This window comes from Gymnodraco acuticeps, unplaced genomic scaffold, assembly GCF_902827175.1.
Source record: "Gymnodraco acuticeps unplaced genomic scaffold, fGymAcu1.1, whole genome shotgun sequence".
NCBI classification, from domain to species: Eukaryota; Metazoa; Chordata; class Actinopteri; order Perciformes; family Bathydraconidae; genus Gymnodraco; species Gymnodraco acuticeps.
In genome coordinates this window covers 40300-65533 of record NW_022991961.1, presented here as the reverse complement: position 1 = coordinate 65533, position 25234 = coordinate 40300, and the positions used below count along the sequence as shown (strand labels likewise).

Here is a 25234-nt window from a genome sequence, read left to right as displayed (position 1 = left end):
ATTTGCCCCTTTTTTTCGTGTTGCACAGCACGATTTTAAAAGCAATGTATTTCTACTGCCTGCAGCACGTGTTTTTCTCCGGTCGGGTCGAGGAAGACCGGAAGCTGTGTGGTTCATAAAAACATGTTCTTACTTATTATTTTTATTTTGAAATTCAGTTCCTGACGGACGCCAAAAAAGCCCGAGATTATGGAATTAAACCAATAAATAAAAGCAAGGATAATTGTGTGTTATTGGTGAGCAAATAACAGTGTGTTATTTTGAAAAGAATATCGAATTAGAAGGAAAAAAATATTTAAAAATACAGATTTCCGTATTCTGAGGCTCTGAGCCCCATTTATTTTCCTCACAGACGGCAACAAAAGTCCGAAATTATACGATTTCAAATAAAAGCAATAACTGTGGCTTGATATTGAGTAAGAACATGTTTTTATGAACCACACAGCTTCCGGTCTTCCTCGACCCGACCGGAGAAAAACAAGTGCTGCAGGCAGTATAAATACATTGCTTTTAAAATCGTGCTGTGCAACACGAAAAAAAGGGGCAAATCGTGTTGGTGAACACGAATCAATAGATTAAAAATTGTGTTGGTGAACACGAAATGCCGTGAGACTGGGTTGGGCAAAATTGAGTGCAGCTGAAAAGCAAAGATTATACAGTGAAGGATAAAGATAAGGCAAATGTGGCAGTGAATATAAGATATAGTGGGCCTATCATGGAAAAGCTAAGACATTGAGCTGTCTGAGTGGAAAAGTACAGTACTGTGTTAAAGTCCAACTGCTGAGAAGCCTCAGTGGAAATATACTATGTGAATACTGTGTGCAACAAAAACGCGGGGTCAACCAGATTAAGAACAGAGGCATCCTGTTATGTCCAAACTGATAAGCCACAAGGTTGCAGAACTCATTATTCTCACACTAAATCACCCACCAAGCAGGCGCAACAGTTCACAAGGGCAGTCTTGTGAGTGAAACCAGATAAGGAAGTGAGTGAAAGCAAATAAGGAAGTAACAAAAGCACGCCGAAGGCTAACCTAAGAGTTGCTAGGGTAGCAACGGCAGATTACACCACAAGAAAGCAGCGAAGGTGGGGGCTCCGCTAGGAATAGTATATAAGCAGGATGTATTCAGTACTCGAGGCTCTCTTCAACTGGGATCTTACACTGACGAGCTTGTCACGGTGAGAACTCAAGAAGAAGGAGTCCAAGGCGCTTTGTGGTATAGTATCAGATTGATGTATCTTTGTTGAACTGTGTAATAAAGTGCTTATTTGAAGAAACAATCCATTGGAGTGCAAAGTCTAGTTTTGTACAGCTAACAGAGAATAGTGTCTAGTACACAATTCCTTCTCCCTCAGAACTAAGAAACGGTCATCGGCAGATCCGGACAGCGACCCCGCTCTAGCCATATCCAAATGATCTGCGCGGAGGACGGACCTGGTCCGGTAGACTCCAACAGCTTGGTGACCCCGACGTGATGGTCTAGAGCAGGTAATCTGGACACCGATGACCTTCTGAGAGGACACCAAAAAACATTGAGTTTACGGCTTTTACAAGAAACCATCTCACACAATCAAAAACCCGGGTAACTCAGAATCAAGGTAAGCATCTGCCTGTTACAACAAATATATGTGTTTGAAATACCACTACATTTTAGGATTGTGTGAAAATGGCAGAAATAATTGTCTCAGCTAAAAAGTAAAGATAAAACGTAAATAAAATGGTGTGCACTAAATAGATCAACAAGGGCATAAACAAATCTGTGGTGAGAAGCGGGTGAAACCCGTAATTTATGAGGATCCGCCGCGGTCCAAAGGGAAGGTGTAAAACTGGTCGCCGCACCAGTAGCCATAGCACAGTGTAAAACTAGGCGAGGCCCTAGTATCTAAGGGAAGGTGTAAAACTGGTCGCCGTACCAGTAGCCATAGCACAGTGTAAAACTAGGCAAGGCCCTAGTATCTAAGGAAGGTGTAAACCTGGTCGCCGTACCAGTAGCCATAGCACAGTGTAAAACTAGGCGAGGCCCTAGTATCTAAGAAAAGGTAGAAGACTAGCAAAAGACGCTAGCAACCAGATAATCTAATAAAGAAAGATAAGGAAAAGTAGAAAATGGAAGGCGAATTTGCGAGAGAAGAAGCACTAGGCTTCAAAATCCCAGATGTACGTCGCGAGGTTTGGAAAGAATGGGTGGAAGAAGGACAAAAGGAAGTTGAGAAAAAGGATCACAAAAAATGGGAAAAAGGGGTAGCAAAATTGTACCGAAAATTGACAGATAATGGCATACTGACAGCACACAGACAAAGAACTAAGGATACAAAAGGAGAGTTGTTAGGAGGGAAAGATACGAAAGGAATGTTCAAAAAAGCCACCAAAGGGCTAGAAGAAGAGCTCTGTCGTCACAAGAGCATAGACCCAGGGCGATGGTCACTCAAAAAGAAAGCACACCAAAACCAACAAGAAAAACTAGAACAACTAATTAGTACCTCATATGCCATGGTCTCAGCCGCTGGCCGCCTGGAAGAAACAAATAAAACCACCCCGGCCACACAAGCCCCCCTAGTAGCCGCGCCAGTAGCAGCACCGGCAGTAAAAACCCCCGCAGTAGCAGAACCCCCAAAACCAGCAGAACCCATAATCAACCAAGAGAAACACACGGCCGCCACCGCCCCAGCTCTCCTGTACCCCGAGCTCCCTAGAGAACAGCATGAGGTGCCACCCCCGTATAGCCCAGCCAACCCCTTCAGCCAGGCAGTGCTGCACCCTATGAGGGCTGGACCCACCGACGGGTATTACCAAATAGAGGGAAAAGTCTTATTAAACCAAACATCCCCACCTTTGACCAGAGCAGGGGTACAAGGACCGTCCCCAGATAGGAGATACCAAGATACCCCATACCCTAGACAGGAACACAGCAAAGAAAGGGGAGGGGGAGCTAAAACAAGCGAGCATGAAGACACAGATACTCCCCGAAGAAATGAAGGTAGGGCGTTAGCCGAGGCGAATTTAGAGGCCGAGTTAGCACAAAGAAACAGAGAAAGGGCATAGGAACATGACTGCCAAACTAGAATGGGACTCAGACTCAGAACACGCTTTCATAACTCTCAAGCAAGATATGTCTACAGTATGCGCACTGGCCTCAGCAGACTATCAACACCCCTTCTTCTTGGATGTTTCTGAAAAAGAAAACACCGTAAACGGCGTACTTTTCCAGAAAAAGGGGGATCAGAGTCCAGGCAGAAAAATGTTGCTGTATGCTAGCGTAGCACTAGATGCAGCAGAGGCAAAAGAACCCCCATGCATCAGACATGCAGCTGGAGTGGCTAGAGTACTAAGGAAAATCCAACACATAGTGATGAGACACCCACTCACAGTGCTCACAAGCCATAGCATTGTAGCCCTAGTCAACTCAGCGGCCTTCACCATGACATCAGCAAGACAGACCAGGTTAGAAAAGTCTCTGACACAGCCACACATAACCTACACACATGAAGGCACCAACATGGCAGACTACTTACCAGGAGAAGGAGTCCCACACAGGTGTGAGGAAAAAGTAGTACAGGATGTAAAAATACGCCCAGACATGCAGGAAACGCCAGTAACAGGGGCAAGAGACATGTTCACTGACGGATGTTGTTACAGACACCCACAGGACGGCCTAAAAGGGGCCTACGCTGTGGTAGGACGAAGTAATGAGACAGGACTTTTTGAAAACATTGACTGCTCCCCCATCAAAGGAAAAGTGTCAGCTCAACTAGCTGAACTAAAGGGCGTAATCGCCGCTTTGAACCAAGGAATAGATCAAGACATCAATGTGTACACAGACTCAGCATACGTACACGGGGTAGTGCACCACGACCTAAAAAGATGGCTCAGGGCAGGATTCGTAACTAGTACAGGAACACCAGTGAAACACTATCACGAAATCAAGGCGTTAGAGGAGGCTATCATGAAACCCAACAGAGTAGCTGTAATCAAATGCAAAGGACACACCAAAACCACAGGGTACCTAACCGATGGAAACACTGCCGCCGATCTGGCCGCCAAGCAGGCAGCCGGATACGAAGCCACATTCTCACAAATGGTTGTACGGGCTCCCCAAGAAGGAATACTAGAAGCCAGAACAGATGAGGAGTTGGCTAAAGAACAATCTAAAGCTTCCCCGCAAGAACTAACGGCCTGGAGAAACAAAGGGGCAAGAAAGGGAGCAAATGACATTTGGTACTCCCCAGACGGGAGGCCAGTGATCCCACCAGGGTGGGTAAGACCTATGATGAAGGAAGCACACTCAATGGCACACGTAGGAAAGAACCAAATGGTTAGGGCCCTGACCCATTGGTGGCACCCTTACCTACCAGATTTAATAGCTAATCATCTTGAAGAATGCAGTATTTGTGGACGCTACAATGTGAGGGCCACCATCAAACCACATGAGGGAAAGTTTCCTGCAGTAACAATGGCAGGGGAGGAGATAGTCATAGACTATACAGACATGATAGACAGACACAGGGGAAAGAGGTACATACTCATGGTTGTGGATGCCTACACAGGGTGGCCAGAAGCCATCCCCTGTGCAAAAGAAGACAGCCAGTCTGTAATCAACTTCCTGGTACAAACCTACATTCCAAGACACGGGTTCCCCAAAAAGATTCGCAGTGACAATGGAAGCCACTTCAAAAATCACGATTTAGCGGTGGTGGAAGCCTCTCTTGGGCTAACCCACAGATTTGGAGCAGTGTATCATCCACAATCACAGGGAAAGGTTGAGAGAATGAACTTAAATCTAAAACAGAAACTAGCAAAGGCGATGGAAGAAACAGGAATGACATGGTTGGAGGCACTACCTCTCGCCCTATTGGCTATCAGGAGTTCCATTTGCAGGACCACTGGGTTCACTCCATATGAAATGACTCATGGGCACCAGTTTCCAGGCCCAGGGGCGGGAGCCACGGTTTCAAAGGAACTGTATGACAAAGTGGGGCACCAGGCCTACTATGAACAACTAAAATGCCTCGTTGCAGAGTTCGCGGACGAATCCACAGCAGCCAGAGCCAAAGGACACACAGAGGAAGCTGAGGGCAGCAGGGACGCTGAATACGTCCGCCTGAAGACGTCCGCCTGAAGACGATCAAACCCAAGTGGTGTGCTCCAAGGTTCTCTGAACCACTCAAGGTAACCCAGCGAACAGATCATGCAGTCAGAGTAGACGGAAAAGGAGACACGTGGTACCACTGGAGCAGGTGTGTGGAAGCACCAGCACCTACCAGGACCCTCGCTGACACCATCCAGGACCTAGGCCAACTGAACATCAGGCAAACAACCGAAGCCCCCCAACCCCCAAGTGTGGACATCGACTCCACTTCCGAGGAGGAGGAGACAACAGGGGAACCAACGGCAGCCCAGGAGATAACAGCCGGCGAGGAGGCACAACAAGGGACCGCTCCCCCAAAGTAGGCGGTACACCACACGCATCACATACACACACAAGAGACACTCACCTACACTGATACACCAAATAACTTTTACAAGAAAAACAAAGATGAAGAAGAACTCAGGACCTAACCAACACCTCTATTGCTTGGCCTTAACACTGTGTTTTTTCATTATTGTTGGAATAATCATTATCATAGTGGGTGAAAGGGGGAGGCAAATCATTGACCAAAGTAATAATCCAAATTCCCCACAAAATAAAACTACACAAGATACCTTTTCTCCTCCAAAAAACAGCCTAACTAGACACGTCCGCAATGTGGCCGGCACAGTAGATACGACAAATTTCACCCAATGTAACCAGAAAGATGCATTGAGACACATCTCGCTGACACTTTGCCTACCCTCGGACTCAAGTACCACTACCCTCATCCCGTACACCAGTTTGTCAAACGAACTCAACCAAAAAGGAGGGTCGTGGGGAAAAAAATACCAATGGTACATGACGCTAGACTTTTGGTTCGGAAAAGGCGATCCCAATGAAAGATATAGCTATGGTCGAGCGTGGACCGACTTGGTGGGAGAGACAGGGGCGGATTGGAGTTCATCGTCAACAGGAACAGCGAAAAAAGTAAGGCAAAGAGTTCACCTGGCAAAATCCTCATCTGGCCTCGTAGTACAGTTAGACTTAACGGGGGTACCCCAACCCAAGAAAGATGAACCCCCTTGCGCATCCTTTTATCTATGGCCCAAGACATCGCCAAGCCCCCAATTCTCTATATACGTATGCATGTCCAGTCGCATTAAAAGACCACAATCTGACATAGTATCCGTCCAAAAGGGGGTGGTGATCCACTCCACTAAGGAGTGGACAACTGATCAAGAGTTCCAAGCAGCAACTGGAATCTCGGGACACACAGCAAACAGCAACAACTGGTTACTGATGGCACAACAAGCCGCGCTAGACACAGGCGATGACTGCCTCGTTTGTATGGGAGCCAGACCCCTGCTCCACATAATTCCTGCCCCGGTAGAACCAAGGTGTGCCACTGAAATAATGGGGACAGACAACCCTCAACACAATTGCTCTAAATACGACGTTTACTTCCCTTTAGCCAACGCGGAATTAAAAAAGCCCTTATTCTTTGCAAAAGTTCCGAGGTTGAATTACACCTGTTTCCACACCACAATCAGAAACACCGGGGGGTTTAACAAAACTCTCTGCGACCACATAGTGACACCAACTACACCTGGACGTGGTGTAATCCGAGCAGACATATGGTTCTACTGCGGTGGCAACCAACTCCACGATCGCGTCCCATATAATGCCAGTGGTCTATGTGCACTGGTCACTTTGCTTCTACCAGTGAAAACCTACAAATTAAAAGTAGGGGACATAACAAACCTGGCAGAACAATACCCCTATCATACTACGAACAGAGTCGAACGCGAAGCCATGATTGACCCAGATCCAACGTACATAGACGCAATAGGGGTACCACGGGGCGTACCAAGTGACTACAAAATAGCCGATCAAGTAGCGGACGGCTTCACATCCATCATCTGCCCCTAGTGTGTCATCAATAAAAACTCAGACCGCATCAATTACATTAATTATAATATCCAACGCCTAGGAAACCTCACACATGCCGGACTCAAGGCAGTTAGTGAGCAATTGAAAGCCACATCACTCATGGCCTATCAAAACAGAATGGCCCTAGACATGCTCCTAGCAGAAAAAGGCGGAGTATGTGCAATGTTCGGAGAGCAATGCTGCACCTTCATTCCCAACAACACCGCTGCAGATGGCACTCTACAAATAGCACTGGACGGTCTGAAAACCCTCAACTCCCGCATGAAAGATCAATCTGGTATCGACGGTAAATGGGACGAATGGATGTCAGTGTTCGGTAAATACAAAACCCTGGTCACCTCAGTATTGGTATCAATGGCCGTGTTTGCAGCAATTTTGACCTTGTGCGGGTGCTGCTGCATCCCATGTATCCGCTCAATGGTGGACAAAATAATTAGTACCGCCATAGCACCTTCTACTCCCCTGGGCCAACAACTCGCCTTGCTATCCTTAGAAAACAACCCAGACATTGAAGAAGGCGAAGAAGAAGCGGCAGCAATGGACACTTTCCCGACAGCACCACCAGTACCACCGTATGGCAGAATGTGGGAAAGAGAGACAGAAGCCTAAAACAGCTGACATAAATGTACATAAACAATAGCGTTGTTTTGTTGCCCCAATCATTAGAATGGGGCAAAAGGGGGATTGAAGGATAAAGATAAGGCAAATGTGGCAGTGAATATAAGATATAGTGGGCCTATCATGGAAAAGCTAAGACATTGAGCTGTCTGAGTGGAAAAGTACAGTACTGTGTTAAAGTCCAACTGCTGAGAAGCCTCAGTGGAAATATACTATGTGAATACTGTGTGCAAAAAAAACGCGGGGTCAACCAGATTAAGAACAGAGGCATCCTGTTATGTCCAAACTGATAAGCCACAAGGTTGCAGAACTCATTATTCTCACACTAAATCACCCACCAAGCAGGCGCAACAGTTCACAAGGGCAGTCTTGTGAGTGAAACCAGATAAGGAAGTGAGTGAAAGCAAATAAGGAAGTAACAAAAGCGTGCCGAAGGCTAACCTAAGAGTTGCTAGGGTAGCAATGGCAGATTACACCACAAGAAAGCAGCGAAGGTGGGGGCTCCGCTAGGAACAGTATATAAGCAGGATGTATTCAGTACTCGAGGCTCTCTTCAACTGGGATCTTACACTGACGAGCTTGTCACGGTGAGAACTCAAGAAGAAGGAGTCCAAGGCGCTTTGTGGTATAGTATCAGATTGATGTATCTTTGTTGAACTGTGTAATAAAGTGCTTATTTGAAGAAACAATCCATTGGAGTGCAAAGTCTAGTTTTGTACAGCTAACAGAGAATAGTGTCTAGGACACAATTCCTTTTCCCTCAGAACTAAGAAACGGTCATCGGCAGATCCGGACAGCGACCCCGCTCTAGCCATATCCAAACAATCTGCGCGGAGGACGGACCTGGTCCGGTAGACTCCAACAACAGGCAGCAGAGAGATGCAGACCCTACAACTAGGCTAGAGTACTTGGCAAAACGCCGTCAGGGTTATGTCAATGACATCCTGACTCAAAAGAGGAAGAAAGTAGGAGATCTGAGTGAAAGGGGAAGGAGAGCTTAGAGAAAGAAGTGGTGTGTTAACCAAACAAAACACAGACATCTGGTGAGCAGGGTTTCCGCTAGGATTTTTTTCTCGCCGGTCAAATGTCCGGGCAGAATTTATTTTACCGGATAAATTTGAAACTTACCGGTCATATTTCAATAATAATAATAATAATAATAAGAGTTATGTAGCAGAGTTTCCGTTAGCAGGTAATTACCGGACTATGAGCAGATATGCTGATGTTTAAAACTCAGTTCACAGGGCTCATTTTTATATTGCTTCAGTCTATAATCGTAACAGATCGAAAAAATTCAGATTCATTTTTCAATAAATGATTCCACAAACAACATAATTATTACATTCAAACAAACTACTTGTAGTAGATGAAGTACATTATTCAAAAGTTTACATTAACTTTGAATAATAACCAGTGCTTGAATTGGAATGAAAAAGGTGCCAGTACTCTAAAATCAGCAACTTTTTCAAGTCAATTTTATATATACAGCCCACAAACAAGAATTTGGCTACTATAATGCTGGTGGGTTTGTCTCTTTACTATTGTATATTTTTAGAAAGGTTCACTGTACTTAACATTTTTTATGATAGGCAGCGGATATGGCTAAAGCTCAGTAAGGTCAATATTAACTGAAAATATAGCAATCAAAGTCTAGATCTTCTGCTGAAGACACATGAAGCAGAGACCTTTCAGGTGAGAGCCCCTCTGGTGGTATTCAACATTAATGACAAGGAAACAAAGCTCTGGTCAGAAGCATTTTTTATAAAAAGTAAGTATTTCTGTACATTTTGAATGCAATCTAACTTTCCAACTCAGAAAACGAAAAACGAAAAAGTGCCAAAAGTCTTCTCACATGGCTGAGCTGCTTTGCAATATACTTCACCACTGAAGAATACAAATATGTATAAAGTAAACTATGATGCAATCTAACTTTCCAACTCAGAAAAATGATAAAGAGCATGAACAAAGAACATGTAAAAACAAATGCAAAATTTGCACAATCTAAAATGAGAAACTGTAACTGCAAGTAACAAAGTCTGAGCCATGGTAAAGAGTTACATTGAACACCAAGCTGATCAGATAACTCCCTGGTTGGTCTGAAGTCCTTCTATCTCCAGGATCTGTACAAATCGGCACATTATGCCAAAAGTCTTCTCACTGGGTGAGCTGCTTTGCAATATACTTCACATTGTTAGAAAAGGCTCCAGAAGGCCTTGGGGACATCAGTATCAGGGGCTGGAGCTGGACAGGCTCTTTCATCAGCACTTCTCCTTCCCTTTGCCAGCCAGGACCTCACATACTGTTCCGGATTGAACTGTCCTAGTGATGGTCCATTACATTTAATGAAAACCAGGCTGGACAGTCGGCTGACAGAGAGAGCATTCCTTTTTGCAGTAAGGATATCGTTCATGCAGCTGAATGCCCGCTCACACTCACTAGTGGAGACAGCGATGGTTCGGACTGCTTTCAGTAGAGGCTCCATGGCAGCAGGTGTACGGGATGCCCTGGTTTCCTTGTATTCGCGAAAGCCCTGAACAGTCTCTCTTCTGTCCACTTTCAGCACTTCGCACAAACGTAGCACCTCTACGTCCCCATACTGTACGTCTAACTCCTCTTCAGGCCAACTTCCAGGATGGATAACTTTCATGTCCTGGATTAGCTGATTGTCCCGGGCCTCCCCGCCATGTAATGGGATTTCTCTTGTGCTGACATGAGAGGAGGTTGTGGAAGTCATTCTGTGTCTCAGATTCTCTACCATACTGCGGAAAAACTGACCTGCATGAATCTGTACAAGCCTGCCATTCTCACGCAGGGCAACACCCTTGAAGGACTTCTCAGCTAGAGCTGTATGAACTGTAGTCATGTGTGGGCCAGGCATGGTGACCATGGATTCAAAAACTCGTATTTCTCGAGTTAAGAGCCTATCTGCTGTAGGCAGTGTCATCTCTCTTTTTTGGAGTTGCCGAGAGAGGTCGCTGAGCTCTGTGAGCGCATCGTACATCAGTCCCAGATTGCTGACAAACGTTGCAGATGTGAGCACATCATCCAGGCCCTTGTACTTTGCTCTGTCTCTGGAATCCCTGCTCGTGTCGTTTGCAGCATTTGTGAAGTGATCATGAAGCACTCGGTAGTTTTCCCAGACTGCTCTGACGCTCCTTTCACTTGAAGCCACCCAGCGGATGGACAAAACACGCCCTATCACCAGGAGACGCTGTCCGACTGCTTGCGCACACTGCGCTAACTGCCTCTGATTTTTGGGGGAGGCATGGAACAAGGAATAGAGTTTGTCAAAAAAGATCTGGAAATGATTGAGCCCTGAGACCTCCTTGACCACATCCCCAACTGCCAGCTCTAGACGATGATTGGAGCAGTGCCACACAAACAGGCTTGTGAATTTACTACACAACTGGGTAGAAATGCCTGTTCTCTTCCCTAGCATGACTGAAGCCCCATCACATGCAAAAGAAACAAAACACTGACCTAAAAAGTCCTCGTTAAAATCTCTTCCAAGACACTCCATTAACGCCTTTGTGATGTCATCAGCCGTTGTTCCATCCAACTCGATCAGCTCCCAAAAAAACGTTTCGGGCTCAGCATCAGCTAATGCTGAGCGTAGACACACAACAAGCACCGTTTTACCACTAATAGTGGTAGATTCATCGACCAAAACACAGAGTTTTCTTTGGTTTTCTGTAATGTCTTTTGCCATTTTTTTCTTCAGCTCATGAGCTATGTGGTCGATGATTTCGCCACAGGTTTTATTGGAGTGCAAAACCCTGCCCACGTTCAGCCCATTCAGTTTCTGTACATTCAAATCAATTGGCATGTCTGTGAATGGCCGGCTATGTTTGCCAATTTTATATGCCGTTCGAAAAACTCTGATAGTGGTGTCTAATTCAGATGTATGCATAGACTGCACTTGATGTTGAATAGTTTCACGTGAAGCAGATGTAAGGATGTCAGCAGCTTTTATATGGGCTTGTGATTCTTTATGTTCTTTGATTTTTTTTCTCAGGCTAGCTTGTTGTTTGCCCTTGTCAACACCGAAATGAGACACTCACCCCATTCAGTTGACAGTTTCAGTCCTTGTCCAGTGTGTATTCCCAAAGATTTGACATCTCTGCATATCCGACATCCTAGCTTCTTATCTTTAAGAAGGAGCCATGCATTGGTCTTGCAAAAATATTGCACCTGGTCCGTTGTCCAGCAGTCAGGTGCATCGCTTTGCCCGGTGTTGGTGGTGGCAGTTGCGCCAGCAGCAGCTAACGTTAGAGGCTCTGGAGGAGGCGGAGGAGCTAGTGCTAATGCACTAGAACTTGGAGCAGGAGGATCAACCAAAGAAAGCTCCCCATCAGACACAATTTCCAACACAGGCACAGCATTCTCTGTATTTGAAGTTTCTTCCGGCGACAACCGCTGTCTTTTTGCACTTTTATTAATCCACGGTAACATTTTAGAAATGCTAATTTGTGACGTGACTTGCTTTCCTTCTCTCGGGGGCGTGCCTGCTCTGTTCTATCACTCTACATAGCCACCCACTGGGTGGGAGTTGCACTGCATAAACACAACACACGTGCATCTAGGTATGTAAATTGTAAAGCATTAAAACATGGTTTTACTAACAGTTTTCAGTATGTTGTTACTTCGGCATTATTATTATTATTATTTTGAAACGTGTATTACTATTAAATCACGGTCAAATAGGTTAATTTTGACATAGTCGTTTCCACCACAGTATTTACATGGAGAAGATAAGCCCCGCCCCCTCTCCAGCACGTTCTGTTTGAATGACAGGAGTAAACAGCTGACAGCCGCTGTGAAACTCCAGCTGTTAGAGCGATGAGAATGTCCGTTCGGCACCTCATGACGCATCTACTGAGTACCGGGCGGCTGTATATATATATATGGATGTATAATAAGAACGGCGGGAGAGTGTTGAGTACTGGCACGGTGCATGAGTACCGGAGTACCGCCAGCATGCCGGTACTGAGCAAGAAGTGCCGGTACTCCATGGGTCAGAACCAGAAGTGCCGGTACTGCGTACCGGTAAGTACCGGCCCAATTCCAGCACTGATAATAACACGGCAGAAACGGAGCCTCTCTTTTCCCCTCTCTCTCCTGACAGCCCGTCAGTTTCTCATGTAGCTCGCTAAACAGTGGGCGGGGCTTCAGGTGATTATGCAGAACTGCGTGTCTCTGTCAGACTCAGCAGCTGATCTGATCTCTCTCTCGCGTCCGGTTATACTTCACTCGCGTTTATGTCCATGTTGATCAGATCCAGCTCTCCTGATCGGCCTTTATAGAGAGCCCCGATCAAACTATCAAGAGTGAATATTGGCCGTTTATGATCGGTGGCCGATCGATCGGAGCATCCCTAATTATTACCAGACATTTTGACCGGCAGGTTTTGAATTTACCGGTTTTGAATGAATTTTACCAGCTAAAAACCGGTAATTACCGGCTAACGGAAACCCTGCTGGTGAGAACAGTGCAGGCAGTCTTGCCCCCCCAATCTTCACCAGAAAGATCACCTCCCCTCATCCCAAGGTATACCCGAAACAACACACAATTTAACAGGAATATAAAGGTTTATATATATATATATATATATATATATATATATATATATACACACACCATTTTGGAAAACCCAGTAAAATGTGAAAATTTAATTTAATTTCACTGAGAGATTTGTTTTTACAAATGAAACTCCTTGGCTTGGGACAGTATTCAATATTCTGACATTCTCTCATCAATGTTTTTGACAGGCAACAACAACAAGGAAGAAAAGTCCGTAGGAACAATGACCAAGGAGACAAAAAGAAATCCAGGAGTTGAAAGATAAACTAAAACAAGTTAACAAATACAAGAGGAGATTCTACCGTTTCACAAAACAACAGCAAACAACAAATCCCAAAAGTCCTAGGAGTCCAGCCACAAGAGTAGAAAGAATACTTCACGGTCAGTCTGTCATCTCTCCAATAAAAAGAACACTGACTTTCCACTATGCTCTGGTTGATGATTTGAGGGCAAAAGCAAAGAGGGCAATTGCCTCAATTCAAACAGGGAGACAAATTAGAAGATACAAATTCCAAACGCCAGAAAGGCTTTGGTTTCTCGTACAAAGCTGGGAAACAACTGAGGAGCAGACATGAAGACACCACAAGAAAAAGGAAAATGGTGAGACAATTCTACCTTAGAGACGACATCAGTAGACTAACAACAGGGAAGTGAAAAGTATGAGGGGCCGTGTAGGCCAAAATTCAAACTCACCTCACACACACACACTACTGAAAACATCTGGCCTTGCACACACACTACTGAAATACTGTCACATACTGAACACCTCACACACACACACTACTGAACACATCTGGCCTTGCACACACACTACTGAAATACTCTCACATTCACTACTGAACACCTCACACACACACTACTGAACACATCTGGCCTTGCACACACACTACTGAAATACTCTCACATTCACTACTGAACACCTCACACACACACTACTGAAAATTATGCCTCACACACACACACTATTGAAATCCTCTCACATTCACTACTGAACACCTCACACACACTACTGAAAATTAAGCCTCACACACACACTTTAAATATTTGTACTATGCTATATTCACATTCATTTGTAACACACACGTAAGGGTAAAAGACAAACATCTTCAACAAATGTAATGCAATGAATAAGCTTCATTGTCACAGAAGCACACATAACGTCATATCTAATATTTAAACAAATCATTTCCTTGTCCCTAAAGCATTGACTGAGCTATTTTTCGTCCTCAAATGCAGGCATTAAGTTACATGTTCACGTTCTTCTGCCACAATAAGTCGGTTTCTCCAGTGTAATGATAATAAAATGCTAAGTAAGTATTGGTAATAATATTAATAAAAACAACAACGTTTGGGTTCGTTCGTTTAATATGATGTTAACCAGTAAGCTTCAACAATCAACTCCAGCTCAACAAACCATATTGCAATATCTACGTCAACGTTATTTCTGGAACCAACTGGAAATGTGAGATTCATATTTCTCAGATACACAGATCTTATAGTGAGGTTAATCTATGGGTTAATCTTCTCATACCGTACTCTGCTCTTCAACACTAATGTGACGCTAGCTGTCTGCATCGTCGAGCATAGCTATTTTAAATTAACAATAACAATGCATACGTACAGTTACCTAACTAGCAAACTAACTAATGTACAAGCATGACCTTATTTTACCAACCTCACCGAGAAGCCTTATGTTTTACAGTATAATCCTTCTTAATGTTTTACACTTCTCTATTATGTTTTAACTTGTATGCTACGGATAGCATCGTTAGCACAGATGTAGCTTCGTGATTGATTGATTGATTGAAAAGTTTATTAACAGCTTGTATATTGGGTACAGTACAGTACAGCTCAAAACATACAATTGTTAAGGGGATGCAGACCAGAGAAAGACTTTCGTCTTGTTTACATCAGGGTCCCCCATTTCCAATTCATCATATCATTTAAGACATATAAGACATATTTGACATACAGATGGCTTATTTACAATGTACATACAGGTGGTTTTTTACATACAGATTGCTTATTTACAATTTTCATTTTAGATTTCGTTCTAATACATCCTAACCGGACATTTAAGACATACCAAGTCTACAGATATACAGTTAGTAACAGAGTCTAAAATGTGAGTATATACATAGATGGGGGGGGGGGAAGCTGTCCATTGAACGACAGGTTGAGATTTCTACCATTACCGGGGCCAGTTTTGCAATGCTCTCCCCCGAAGGTGCTCTTTAAGAGAGGTTTTGAAAGTAAGTATAGTTTTACTTTCCTTTACAGTTGTGGGAAGAGCGTTCCACCTTGATGTGGCATAATTGCGAAACGTGTATTCCCCCTTTTTTGTGCCAAATCTGGGTTTCACATGATTTGTGGAGCTCCCTCTGGTGTTATGATCATGGTATTCCTTGACCTTTGGGAAGAATGTTGACATGTACATGGGTACCATAGAGGTGTAGTGGATCTTGTAGACCAGGCCCATTGCAAGTAGCTGTACTCTGTTGTCTACTCTAAGCCATCCTAGGTTGTCAAAGTGGGCAGAGGTGAGGTGGGTTCTAGATGAAAGGTCAAGCAGTAGTCTGACCAGTTTATTTTGCGATGTTTGAAGTTTTATTTTTAGCGCCTTGGAGGTGCTATGGTACCATGACGTGCAAGCATAGTCATAGTACCCTTGAATGAGTGCTCCTGCCAGAGTTTTCAGGGTGTTTTTGTTTACCAGAGAGGAGATCCGGTATAGGAATCTAGTTCTTTGATTGACTTTTTTTATTACATTGGATGCCATTTTGTCACAGGAGAGGTTTGCCTCAAGAATAGATCCTAGGTATGTAATTTCCTTCTTACTTGTGACAATAATGTCGCCCACTGCAACTGAGAAGTCATCGGATTTGCTGAGATTATGTTTCGAACCGAAGAGAATGGACTCTGTTTTACCCAGGTGTAATGATAATTTATTATCGGCGAGCCAGGTGCAGATTCTGCCGAGCTCGGAGCTGAGGGTTTTTTCAACCTGCAACCTGTTCCTGTCAGAGACCAGCAGGGCTGAGTCGTCCGCGAACAGGATCAAGTTGCAGTCACATGCTGATGACATGTCATTTACATAAATTAGGAACAGTAACGGACCTAAAATGCTTCCTTGTGGAACACCACAGCTCACTGGGAGGGGGGGGGGGCAGAGTACCGTTTACCTCCACCATCTGTTCTCTCCCCTCCAGGTAGGATTGCATCCAGCTCACCAATAGTTTATCAAAACCAATTGCTTTTAGCTTGTCAATCAGAATGGGGTGATTGACAGTGTCGAAAGCCTTTTGTAGGTCCAGCATCACCATGCCGCAGTACTTGCCCTCGTCCACCTCTTGTTTGATGTGGTCGCTCAAATAAAGACGGCATGTGTCAGTGGAGTGGGATGTTCTAAAGCCAGATTGAAATTCATAGATTAGTTTATTTTCCGCGAGATACTTTTCGACCTGTTCATATACTATTTTTTCCATGACTTTCGAGATGGAGGTAAGTATAGAAACAGGGCGGTAGTTGCCTGGGTCCAATTTGCTGCCCTTTTTGTGCAGGGGGGTTACTCTTGCAATTTTGAAGTCTTTGGGTACTTTTCCCTGTTTTATGGAGAGGTTAATTATGTGAGCTATGACTGGTGAGATGGCGGTTGCTGAGTCTCTGAGGAATTTGGAGGGGATATTGTCGTGGCCAGTGGCCTTGTTAGGTTGGAGGGCGCTCAGTTTAATGAGTACCTCTGCTGTTGTTACCCTTGCTAGACTGAAATCATCTTTGCGTACCCCTAGGTTTTTGTAGTAGGTCATGATGTGATCTACTCCAAAAAGCCCTGAGTGGGAGGGTAATTTATTTACAAGAGTTGTGGCTATGTTTGTGAAAAAAATGTTCAAGTACTTGGCCACATCCAGTTTGTCTGTGATGAGCCTGTTATCTGTCTTTATGTTTAAGTTAGAAAATCTCGTTTTGAGTTTTTTACTGCAGCCAAGCTGGTTATTGAGTAATTTCCAAAGTGCACGGGGTTTATTTTTGTTTTCCTCAGTTTTGACATTGATGAAATTATTTTTGGCAGTTTTGATCATGGAGCTTACGTCATTTCTTAGTCTGTTTCTTTCAATTTTGAGTTCAGTCACGTGGGCCTGGAGTTCACTGCTCGTGCTTTTGGAAAGCATTGACTGACTTTTATGAAACTCAGAGCATTTTTTGTCTCTGGTTTTCATGGCGGTCAGTATGCCGGAGTGCATCCACGGCTCAGCGCGATTTTTTACCCTGGTTGTTCTTAGGGGGGCCAAATCATTGAGTATTGCAGAGAATTTGTTTTTGAAACCAAGCCATGTTTCTTCAACTTGTGTACCACTGAGCTCATCTGACCAGATGTTAGCTGAATAAAAAGACAAGTAAGAAATAAAGTGCTTGAATTTCACTTACCGAATAAACTGCATTCATAGACGGTCTGTTTGAACCGCAGAGCCATAAGATAAGTGCGATATTTCAATGAAGAAGAATACTCCACCAGGCATCAACACAACAAACACGTCCGAGTAGCAGCCTGGAGCTAATGAAGCTAACGGGGCTAGCAAAGAGACCACTAGCAGATGACTTCCGTTACATTAGAATGACTTCCGTTACATTAGAATGACTTCCGTTACATTAGAATGACTTCCGTTACAGCAAGAATCCCCTCACACACACATAGGTGAAACACATGCACATTCCCTACTGAGAACCTTTCAGTAAAATGTTTTTCAGGAGTGTGTGTGTGTGAGGTTAATTTCAGTAGTGTGTGTGCGAGGTGTTCAGTAATGAATGTGAGAGGATTTCAATAGTGTGTGTATGACGTTAATTTTCAGTAGCGTGTGTGTGAGTTGTTCAGTAGTGAATGTGAGCGTATTTCAGTAGTATGTGTGCAAGGCCAGATGTTTTCAGTAGTGTGTGTGTGAGGATTTCAGTAGTATGTGTGCAAGGCCAGATGTTTTCAGTAGTGTGTGTGTGAGGTGTTCAGTAGTGAATGTGAGAGGATTTCAGTAGTGTGTGTGGAAGGCCAGAGGTTTTCAATAGTGTGTGCGTGAGGTTAATTTTCAGTTGCGTGTGTGTGAGGTTCATTTTCAGTAATATGTGTGAGGCTTAATTTTCAGTAGTGTGTGTGTGAGGTGTTCAGTAGTGAATGTGAGAGTATTTCAGTAGTGTGTGTGCAAGGCCAGATGTTTTCAGTAGTGTGTGTGTGAGGTGTTCAGTAGTGAATGTGAGAGTATTTCAGTAGTGTGTGTGCAAGGCCAGATGTTTTCAGTAGTGTGTGTGTGTGAGGTGTTCAGTAGTGAATGTGAGAGTATTTCAGTAGTGTGTGTGCAAGGCCAGATGTTTTCAGTAGTGTGTGTGTGTGAGGTGTTCAGTAGTGAATGTGAGAGTATTTCAGTAGTGTGTGTGCAAGGCCAGATGTTTTCAGTAGTGTGTGTGTGAGGTGAGTTTGAATTTTGGCCTACACGGCCCTTCATAGAAAAGTGAGACAATCATCAAGCCAGATACCTAGGTATTTATAACAGGCAACCGACTTCAAGTATTATTCCTTGCGCAGTTACAATATCCAAAACAGGCTCTGGTGTATTTTTAGCTTTTGAAAAGAGCATTACCTTAGTTTTTTCAACATTTAAAAGAAGCTTTAGTTCAGAGAGCTGAGTCTGAATAATGTTAAAAACAGTCTGCAATTTAACAACAGCCTCCTTAATGGAGAGACCTGCACAGTACATCACGGTATCATCCGCATAAAAATGTAAAGTAGCTTCATCGACATTTTCACCTAAACTGTTGATATACACTGAACAAAAATATAAACGCAACACTTTTGTTTTTGCTCCCATTTTTCATGAGATGAACTCAAAGATCTAAAACATTTTCTATATACACAAAATAACCATTTCTCTCAAATATTGTTCACAAATCTGAACAAATCTGTGATGGTGAGCACTTCTCCTTTGCCGAGATAATCCATCCCACCTCACAGGTGTGGCATATCAAGATGCTGATTAGACAGCATGATTATTGCACAGGTGTGCCTTAGGCTGGCCACAATAAAAGGCCACTCTGAAACGTGCAGTTTTGCTTTATTGGGGGGGTCCGAAATCCAGTCAGTATCTGGTGTGAGGGGTAGGATTAGGGTTAGGGTAATGTTGTGAATTGAGTGGCCCATGGTGGTGGTGGGGTTATGGTATGGGCAGGCGTATGTTATGGATGACGAACACAGATCACTCAATTCACAACATTACCCTAACCCTACCCCTAACCCTAATCCTACCCCTCACACCAGATACTGACTGGTTTTCGGACCCCCCCCAGACACCCCAAATAAAGCAAAACTGCACGTTTCAGAGTGGCCTTTTATTGTGGCCAGCCTAAGGCACACCTGTGCAATAATCATGCTGTCTAATCAGCATCTTGATATGCCACACCTGTGAGGTGGGATGGATTATCTCGGCAAAGGAAAAGTGCTCACTATCACAGATTTTTTCAGATTTATGAACAATATTTGAGAGAAATGGTTATTTTGTGTATATAGAAAATGTTTTAGATCTTTGAGTTCATCTCATGAAAAATGGGAGCAAAAACAAAAGTGTTGCGTTTATATTTTTGTTCAGTGTATATAGAGAATAAAAGTGGACCTAAAACAGAACCATGGGGAACACCATTAGCAATGTTCAACCACTCAGAAGTAGGGATGGGTATCGTTAAGGTTTTAACGGTACCACTTATCGGTCCGGTCTTTTAACGGTACTCTTATCGGTTCTTTTGGGGGAAAAAAAAGGTAAACTAACTAAACAAATTGTGAACAAAACTAACATTGCTTTTTATTTAAATTAAATACATAATATTTCGCATCAAAAGAAACAGTGTTTTAACAAATCATATTAAATAATGTGATGACAGAACTGTTAACAGAATAGCTGAAACTTTAACAAAATAAATAACTATTTTTGCAGTCTTTTTGCGTATTAGAAACGGAGTTGGCGACACTAAAACTACAATATAATGTTTGTGTAGCAATAATACATCCAGTACTGATAAAAAGACCAATAACGCCGGAGCTTAATGGTACCACGGTCTTTAATAATTCAGCCCCGGGGCCCGTTTAATACCGGGGCTCGGTACCCATCCCTACTCAGAAGAGAAGGGAACACATTGGGACCTTTCAGAGAGGTAGTTCACAAACCACCCCACCCCACTGCATGGCTGGATATGCCAATACTGGCCAGCCTCTGCTTCAAGATGCGATGATCGACGGTGTCAAATGCTTTGGAAAGGTCAATACATAGAGCTGCACAACTCTGCTTATTGCAGAGTTGTGCACCTACGCTGTCACTTACATATACGCTGTCATTGGAGGCAGTCGCAATTTCTACAGGCTCGCACTTACCTGTTAGCATCTGGCATCTGTTAGCATCTAGCAGCATCTAGCTCTCCTGCTTACAAACTTTTAGCCATCCCTGCTTATACAAGTAGTAGTTTTAGTTGTCTGCAAACTGTGGAGGCCTACTCCCACCTGTCGAGTGCGGCTGTACTGAGGTGTTTTTCCTCCGGAAACGTCGCGAAGAGACGGAGCGGCTCCACCTGTTGCTGCATGCGATCTGCGATTTACGGAGGCCTGCTCCCACCTGTAGAATACGGCTGTACTGGAGAGGTTTTTACCCCGGAGTCGTCGCGGAGAGACGGAGTGGATCCACGCTTCGGGCTTGGCCTGCTTCCACCGGGCGTGTGCTGCTGTGCGGAGGAGGATTTTACCACCGCTGGGGCCTGCTTTCCACCTGTCCTGGTTCTGCTGTTGCAGAGGCCTGCTTTCACCCCGGGGATACCACGGAGGGACCGGAGCGCTTCCACGCTGCTGTTTTCGCCTGTCCTTTGCTGCTGTGCTAATTTTGCTCCAGGAACATCGCGGATACTGTGTGCTGGTCTGGGGAAATGGCCCATATCGGGATTCTGCTGTGCCTGTTAACTGTTTTGGACTATGAGAAGATCTCTAGTCATTCTGAGAAGACTACTGGATTCAGGTCTGTTCTGCCACCCGCAGTGGGCATCCCCTGCAAAGGTTCGGATGTGTTGCTCAAACAATTACCGGTTGCCTTGTCACAGTCAATCTGCTCGACAAAATATGTTTGTCTTTTTTATTTTCCTGCGATGATGGTTCTTCAGGACTGCTTCTTAAGCTCTAATCACACTCTCGCAGACTTTTCCGGTGTTTCTAAATTAGATGACAATGTATTTGTGTCGTTTAAGAGGAAAAGATGCCTGGTTTTGTTGTTGTTATTACTGTCAGGAAATGTACAACCTAACCCTGGTCCGCCCAGTAGTAGTAGTCAGATCGCTACTCCTGCTGATTTTAAAGCTAGGTCTGGGTTGGGTTTCATCTACTTGAATGTGCGCAGTCTGTTAGGTAAACTAGATTTTGTCCGTATCTGGGCAAAATCGACTGACGCTGACGTCATTGTCTTATCAGCAACATGGCTAAACAAATCTATTTTGGCCTCTGACATTGCCTTAAATGGTTTTAATGTGTATCGTACCGACCGGCCTAATAAAGGTGGTGGCGTTGCCATTTATGTTAAGAATAAGTTCAGTGTAACCACATTAGTTTCCAAATCGATCAGTAAGCAATTTGAATTTTTAGCCATAAATATAGAAGTGGCAAAGGGTCAACAGGTCATGGTAGTGAGTTGTTACAGACCCCCCTCAGCTGTCAAAGACTCCTTGTCTTCACTAGCAAATGTTTTTATCACAACTAGACTACAAGGAAATAGTGCTACTTGGAGATTTTAACTGGGACTGGTTAACTGCAGTGTCAGAGGATTTTAAAAACCTTTGTATCTCTTTGAATGTTACTCAGATTGTTGACAGTCCTACTCGCCCAAATATTAAGTCCCCTAATAAATCCTCCCTAATTGATCTCATTTTAACTAATGTTCCCCATAAATATTCATCTGTGGGAGTATTTGCAAATGATCTGAGTGATCACTGTGTTGTAGCCACAATTAGGGACACTAAGGTCCAAAAGGTTAAACCTTGCATTATCATTAAGAGAGACAAAAAACATTTTGTTGAGCAGGGTTTTGTGCATGATCTGTTTGATTTTGATTGGGGTAAAATCGATCTGTGTGCTGATGTGGAAACTGCATGGTCTTATTTTTATCTTGGTTTTATGGAGATCATTGATAGACATGCACCCCTGCGTACATTTAGAGTAAAGGGACGAGACAATCCTTGGTTTTCTGCTGAGCTGTCTAGTCTCCTTCATGAGAGAAACAAGGCCTGGGCAAAGGCTAGGCAATCAGGCTCAGAGGTAGAGTGGCTGCGTTTTAGGCAGCTAAGGAATAGCTTCACTTAAAATGTCAAAAGTGCAAAGTCGAAGTACTATTTGTCAGTTACCACAGAAAACCTAAATAATCCTAGGAAATGTTGGAAAGCAATAAAATCGATATCCACCGGTGAGATCCGTAATGAGCTACCTCCGTGCCTTACCACAGCATCTGGCACTGTATCGGACAGGGTCACTATGTTAAATTGCTTTAATGAGCATTTTGTGTCATGCGGTTCTATATTTGATTCTGTGACTAACTCTGCTTCTGTGAACACCCCAATCCGTGACTCTGAACAATGTGGTCTGGAAAACCCTTTCAGTTTTACTCCTTTTACTGTCAATGTTGTTCATGAAGCCTTATCTAAGCTAGATCCTAAGAAACCGGCTGGCCCGGACAACGTAGAACCTTTCTTTTTAAAGATAGCTGCAGATGTTATTGCTCTTCCTCTTACTACTCTTTTTAACCTCTCCCTCAGCGCAAATGCAATTCCAAAAGTATGGAAGTCAGCGTATGTCTTGCCTTTACTAAAAGGAGGGGAGGCAACTATTTTAAATAACTATAGGCCAATCTCTAAATTGTCAGTTCTGGCGAAGGTGCTCGAACGCCTAGTGAGTGAACAGGTAAAGGAGTTTTTATGTAAAAATGATATCCTGTCTAAACATCAGTCAGGCTTCAGAAAACAACATAGCACCATCACTGCCACAATGAAAGTGGTGAATGACATTACGAGTATTTTAGACAATAAGCAGAGTTGTGCAGCTCTATTTATTGACCTTTCCAAAGCGTTTGATACCGTCAATCATCGCATCTTAAAGCAGAGGCTACTCAGTATCGGCATATCCAGCCATGCAGTAGGGTGGTTTGTGAACTACCTCTCTGAAAGGTCCCAATGTGTTCACTTTGATGGGCTGTCTTCTAAGTGATTAAACATTGCTAATGGTGTTCCTCAAGGTTCTGTTTTAGGTCCACTTTTATTCTCCATATATATCAACAGTTTAGGTGAAAATGTGGATGAAGCTACTTTACATTTGTATGCTGATGATACCGTGATGTATTGTGCAGGTCCCTTCATTAAGGAGGCTGGTGTTAAATTACAGGCTGTTTTTAACATTATTCAGACTCAGCTTGCTGAACTTAAGCTTATTTTAAATGTTGATAAAACCAAGGTAATGCTATTTTCAAAAGCTAAAAAGACACCAGAGCCTGTTTTGGATATTGTTACTATGCAAGGACAAGTACTTGAAGTGGTTACCAGTTATAAATACCTAGGTATTTGGCTTGATGATTGTCTTACTTTGAAACTTCATGTCAATAACCTGCTTAAAAAGCTGAGGGTTAGACTAGGTTTCTTTTGCAGAAACAAGTCCTGTTTCTCTTTTGAATCCAGGAAAAGGCTAGTCACTGTGACCTTTTTACCTGTGCTGGACTATGGTGATTTGATCTATATGAATGCACCTGCCCATTGCCTGGAAAAGTTAGATGCCGCCTATCACAGTGCCCTGAGATTTGTTACTAACTGTAAAGCACTTACTCATCACTGTACCCTGTATGCCAAGGCAGGTCTGCCTTCACTAACTGTACGGAGGCTCAGTCATTGGTACATGTTCATTTATAAAGCCATGTTGGGTAACTACCTTTTTATATCTGCTCTCTGATCTCTCGACGAATTGAAAGTACATATTGCCTGAGATCTCATGATGTTGTTTTATTAAATGTGCCAAGTGCTAGGACTGTCTTAGGGAAGAAAGCTTTTAGTTGTGCAGCTCCACTAAATTGGAACAGTCTGCAAACATGTTTAAAACTGAGCACTTTGGTTCCCCTGCATCATTTTAAAACTCGGCTGGGTGACATGCTGTTTGATACTCACGCATTCGACACGGTGAATCATCAGATCCTCCTTCGCACTCTCCAAAAACTTGGAGTTTCAGGCTCTGCACTTTCCCTCCTCACCTCATACCTGAAAGACCGTACCTACAGGGTGACTTGGAGAGGGTCTGAGTCCGACCCTTGTCAATTAACTACGGGAGTCCCTAAGGGCTCTGTTCTTGGTCCCCTCCTCTTCTCCCTGTACACAAACTCGCTCGGATCAGTCATTAGCCCGCATGGTTTTTCTTACCACTGCTACGCTGACGACACCCAATTAATTCTGTCCTTTCCCCGCTCAGAGACCCAGGTCGCTGCACGCATCTCTGCTTGTCTAGCTGACATATCTCAGTGGATGTCTGCTCACCACCTCAAGCTCAACCTTGACAAGACTGAGCTGCTCTTCCTCCCGGGAAAAGATTGTCCCACTCTTGACCTAACAATCAACATCGGCACCTCAGTTGTTTCCCCGACTCAGACTGCAAGGAATCTGGGTGTGACCCTAGATAACAACCTGTCCTTCACTGCAAACATCGCTGCTACAACCCGTTGCTGCAGATACATGCTTTACAACATCAGGAACATACGTCCCCAGCTGACTCAGAAAGCGACTCAGGTTCTGGTCCAGGCTCTCGTCATCTCACGCCTAGACTACTGCAACTCCCTTCTGGCTGGTCTACCTGCATGTGCCATCCGACCTCTGCAGCTCATCCAGAATGCAGCGGCTCGTCTGGTCTTCAACCTTCCTAAATTCTCCCACACCACTCCGCTCCTCCGCTCCCTTCACTGGCTTCCGGTAACTGCTAGAATCCACTT

The 25234-nt window shown here is 44.0% G+C and overlaps 1 protein-coding gene across 1 annotated transcript; it reads left to right on the top strand.

The window, feature by feature from the left end:
- The first annotated feature begins 1142 nt into the window (after window positions 1-1142).
- LOC117536034 lies at window positions 1143-8328 on the top strand. The gene is made up of 2 exons (XM_034200755.1): window positions 1143-1819; window positions 1894-8328. The coding sequence occupies exon 2, from the start codon at window positions 3048-3050 to the stop codon at window positions 5115-5117; it is 2070 nt and encodes a 689-aa protein (XP_034056646.1). The 5' UTR covers window positions 1143-1819; window positions 1894-3047; the 3' UTR covers window positions 5118-8328.
- Window positions 8329-25234: the final 16906 nt, after the last annotated feature.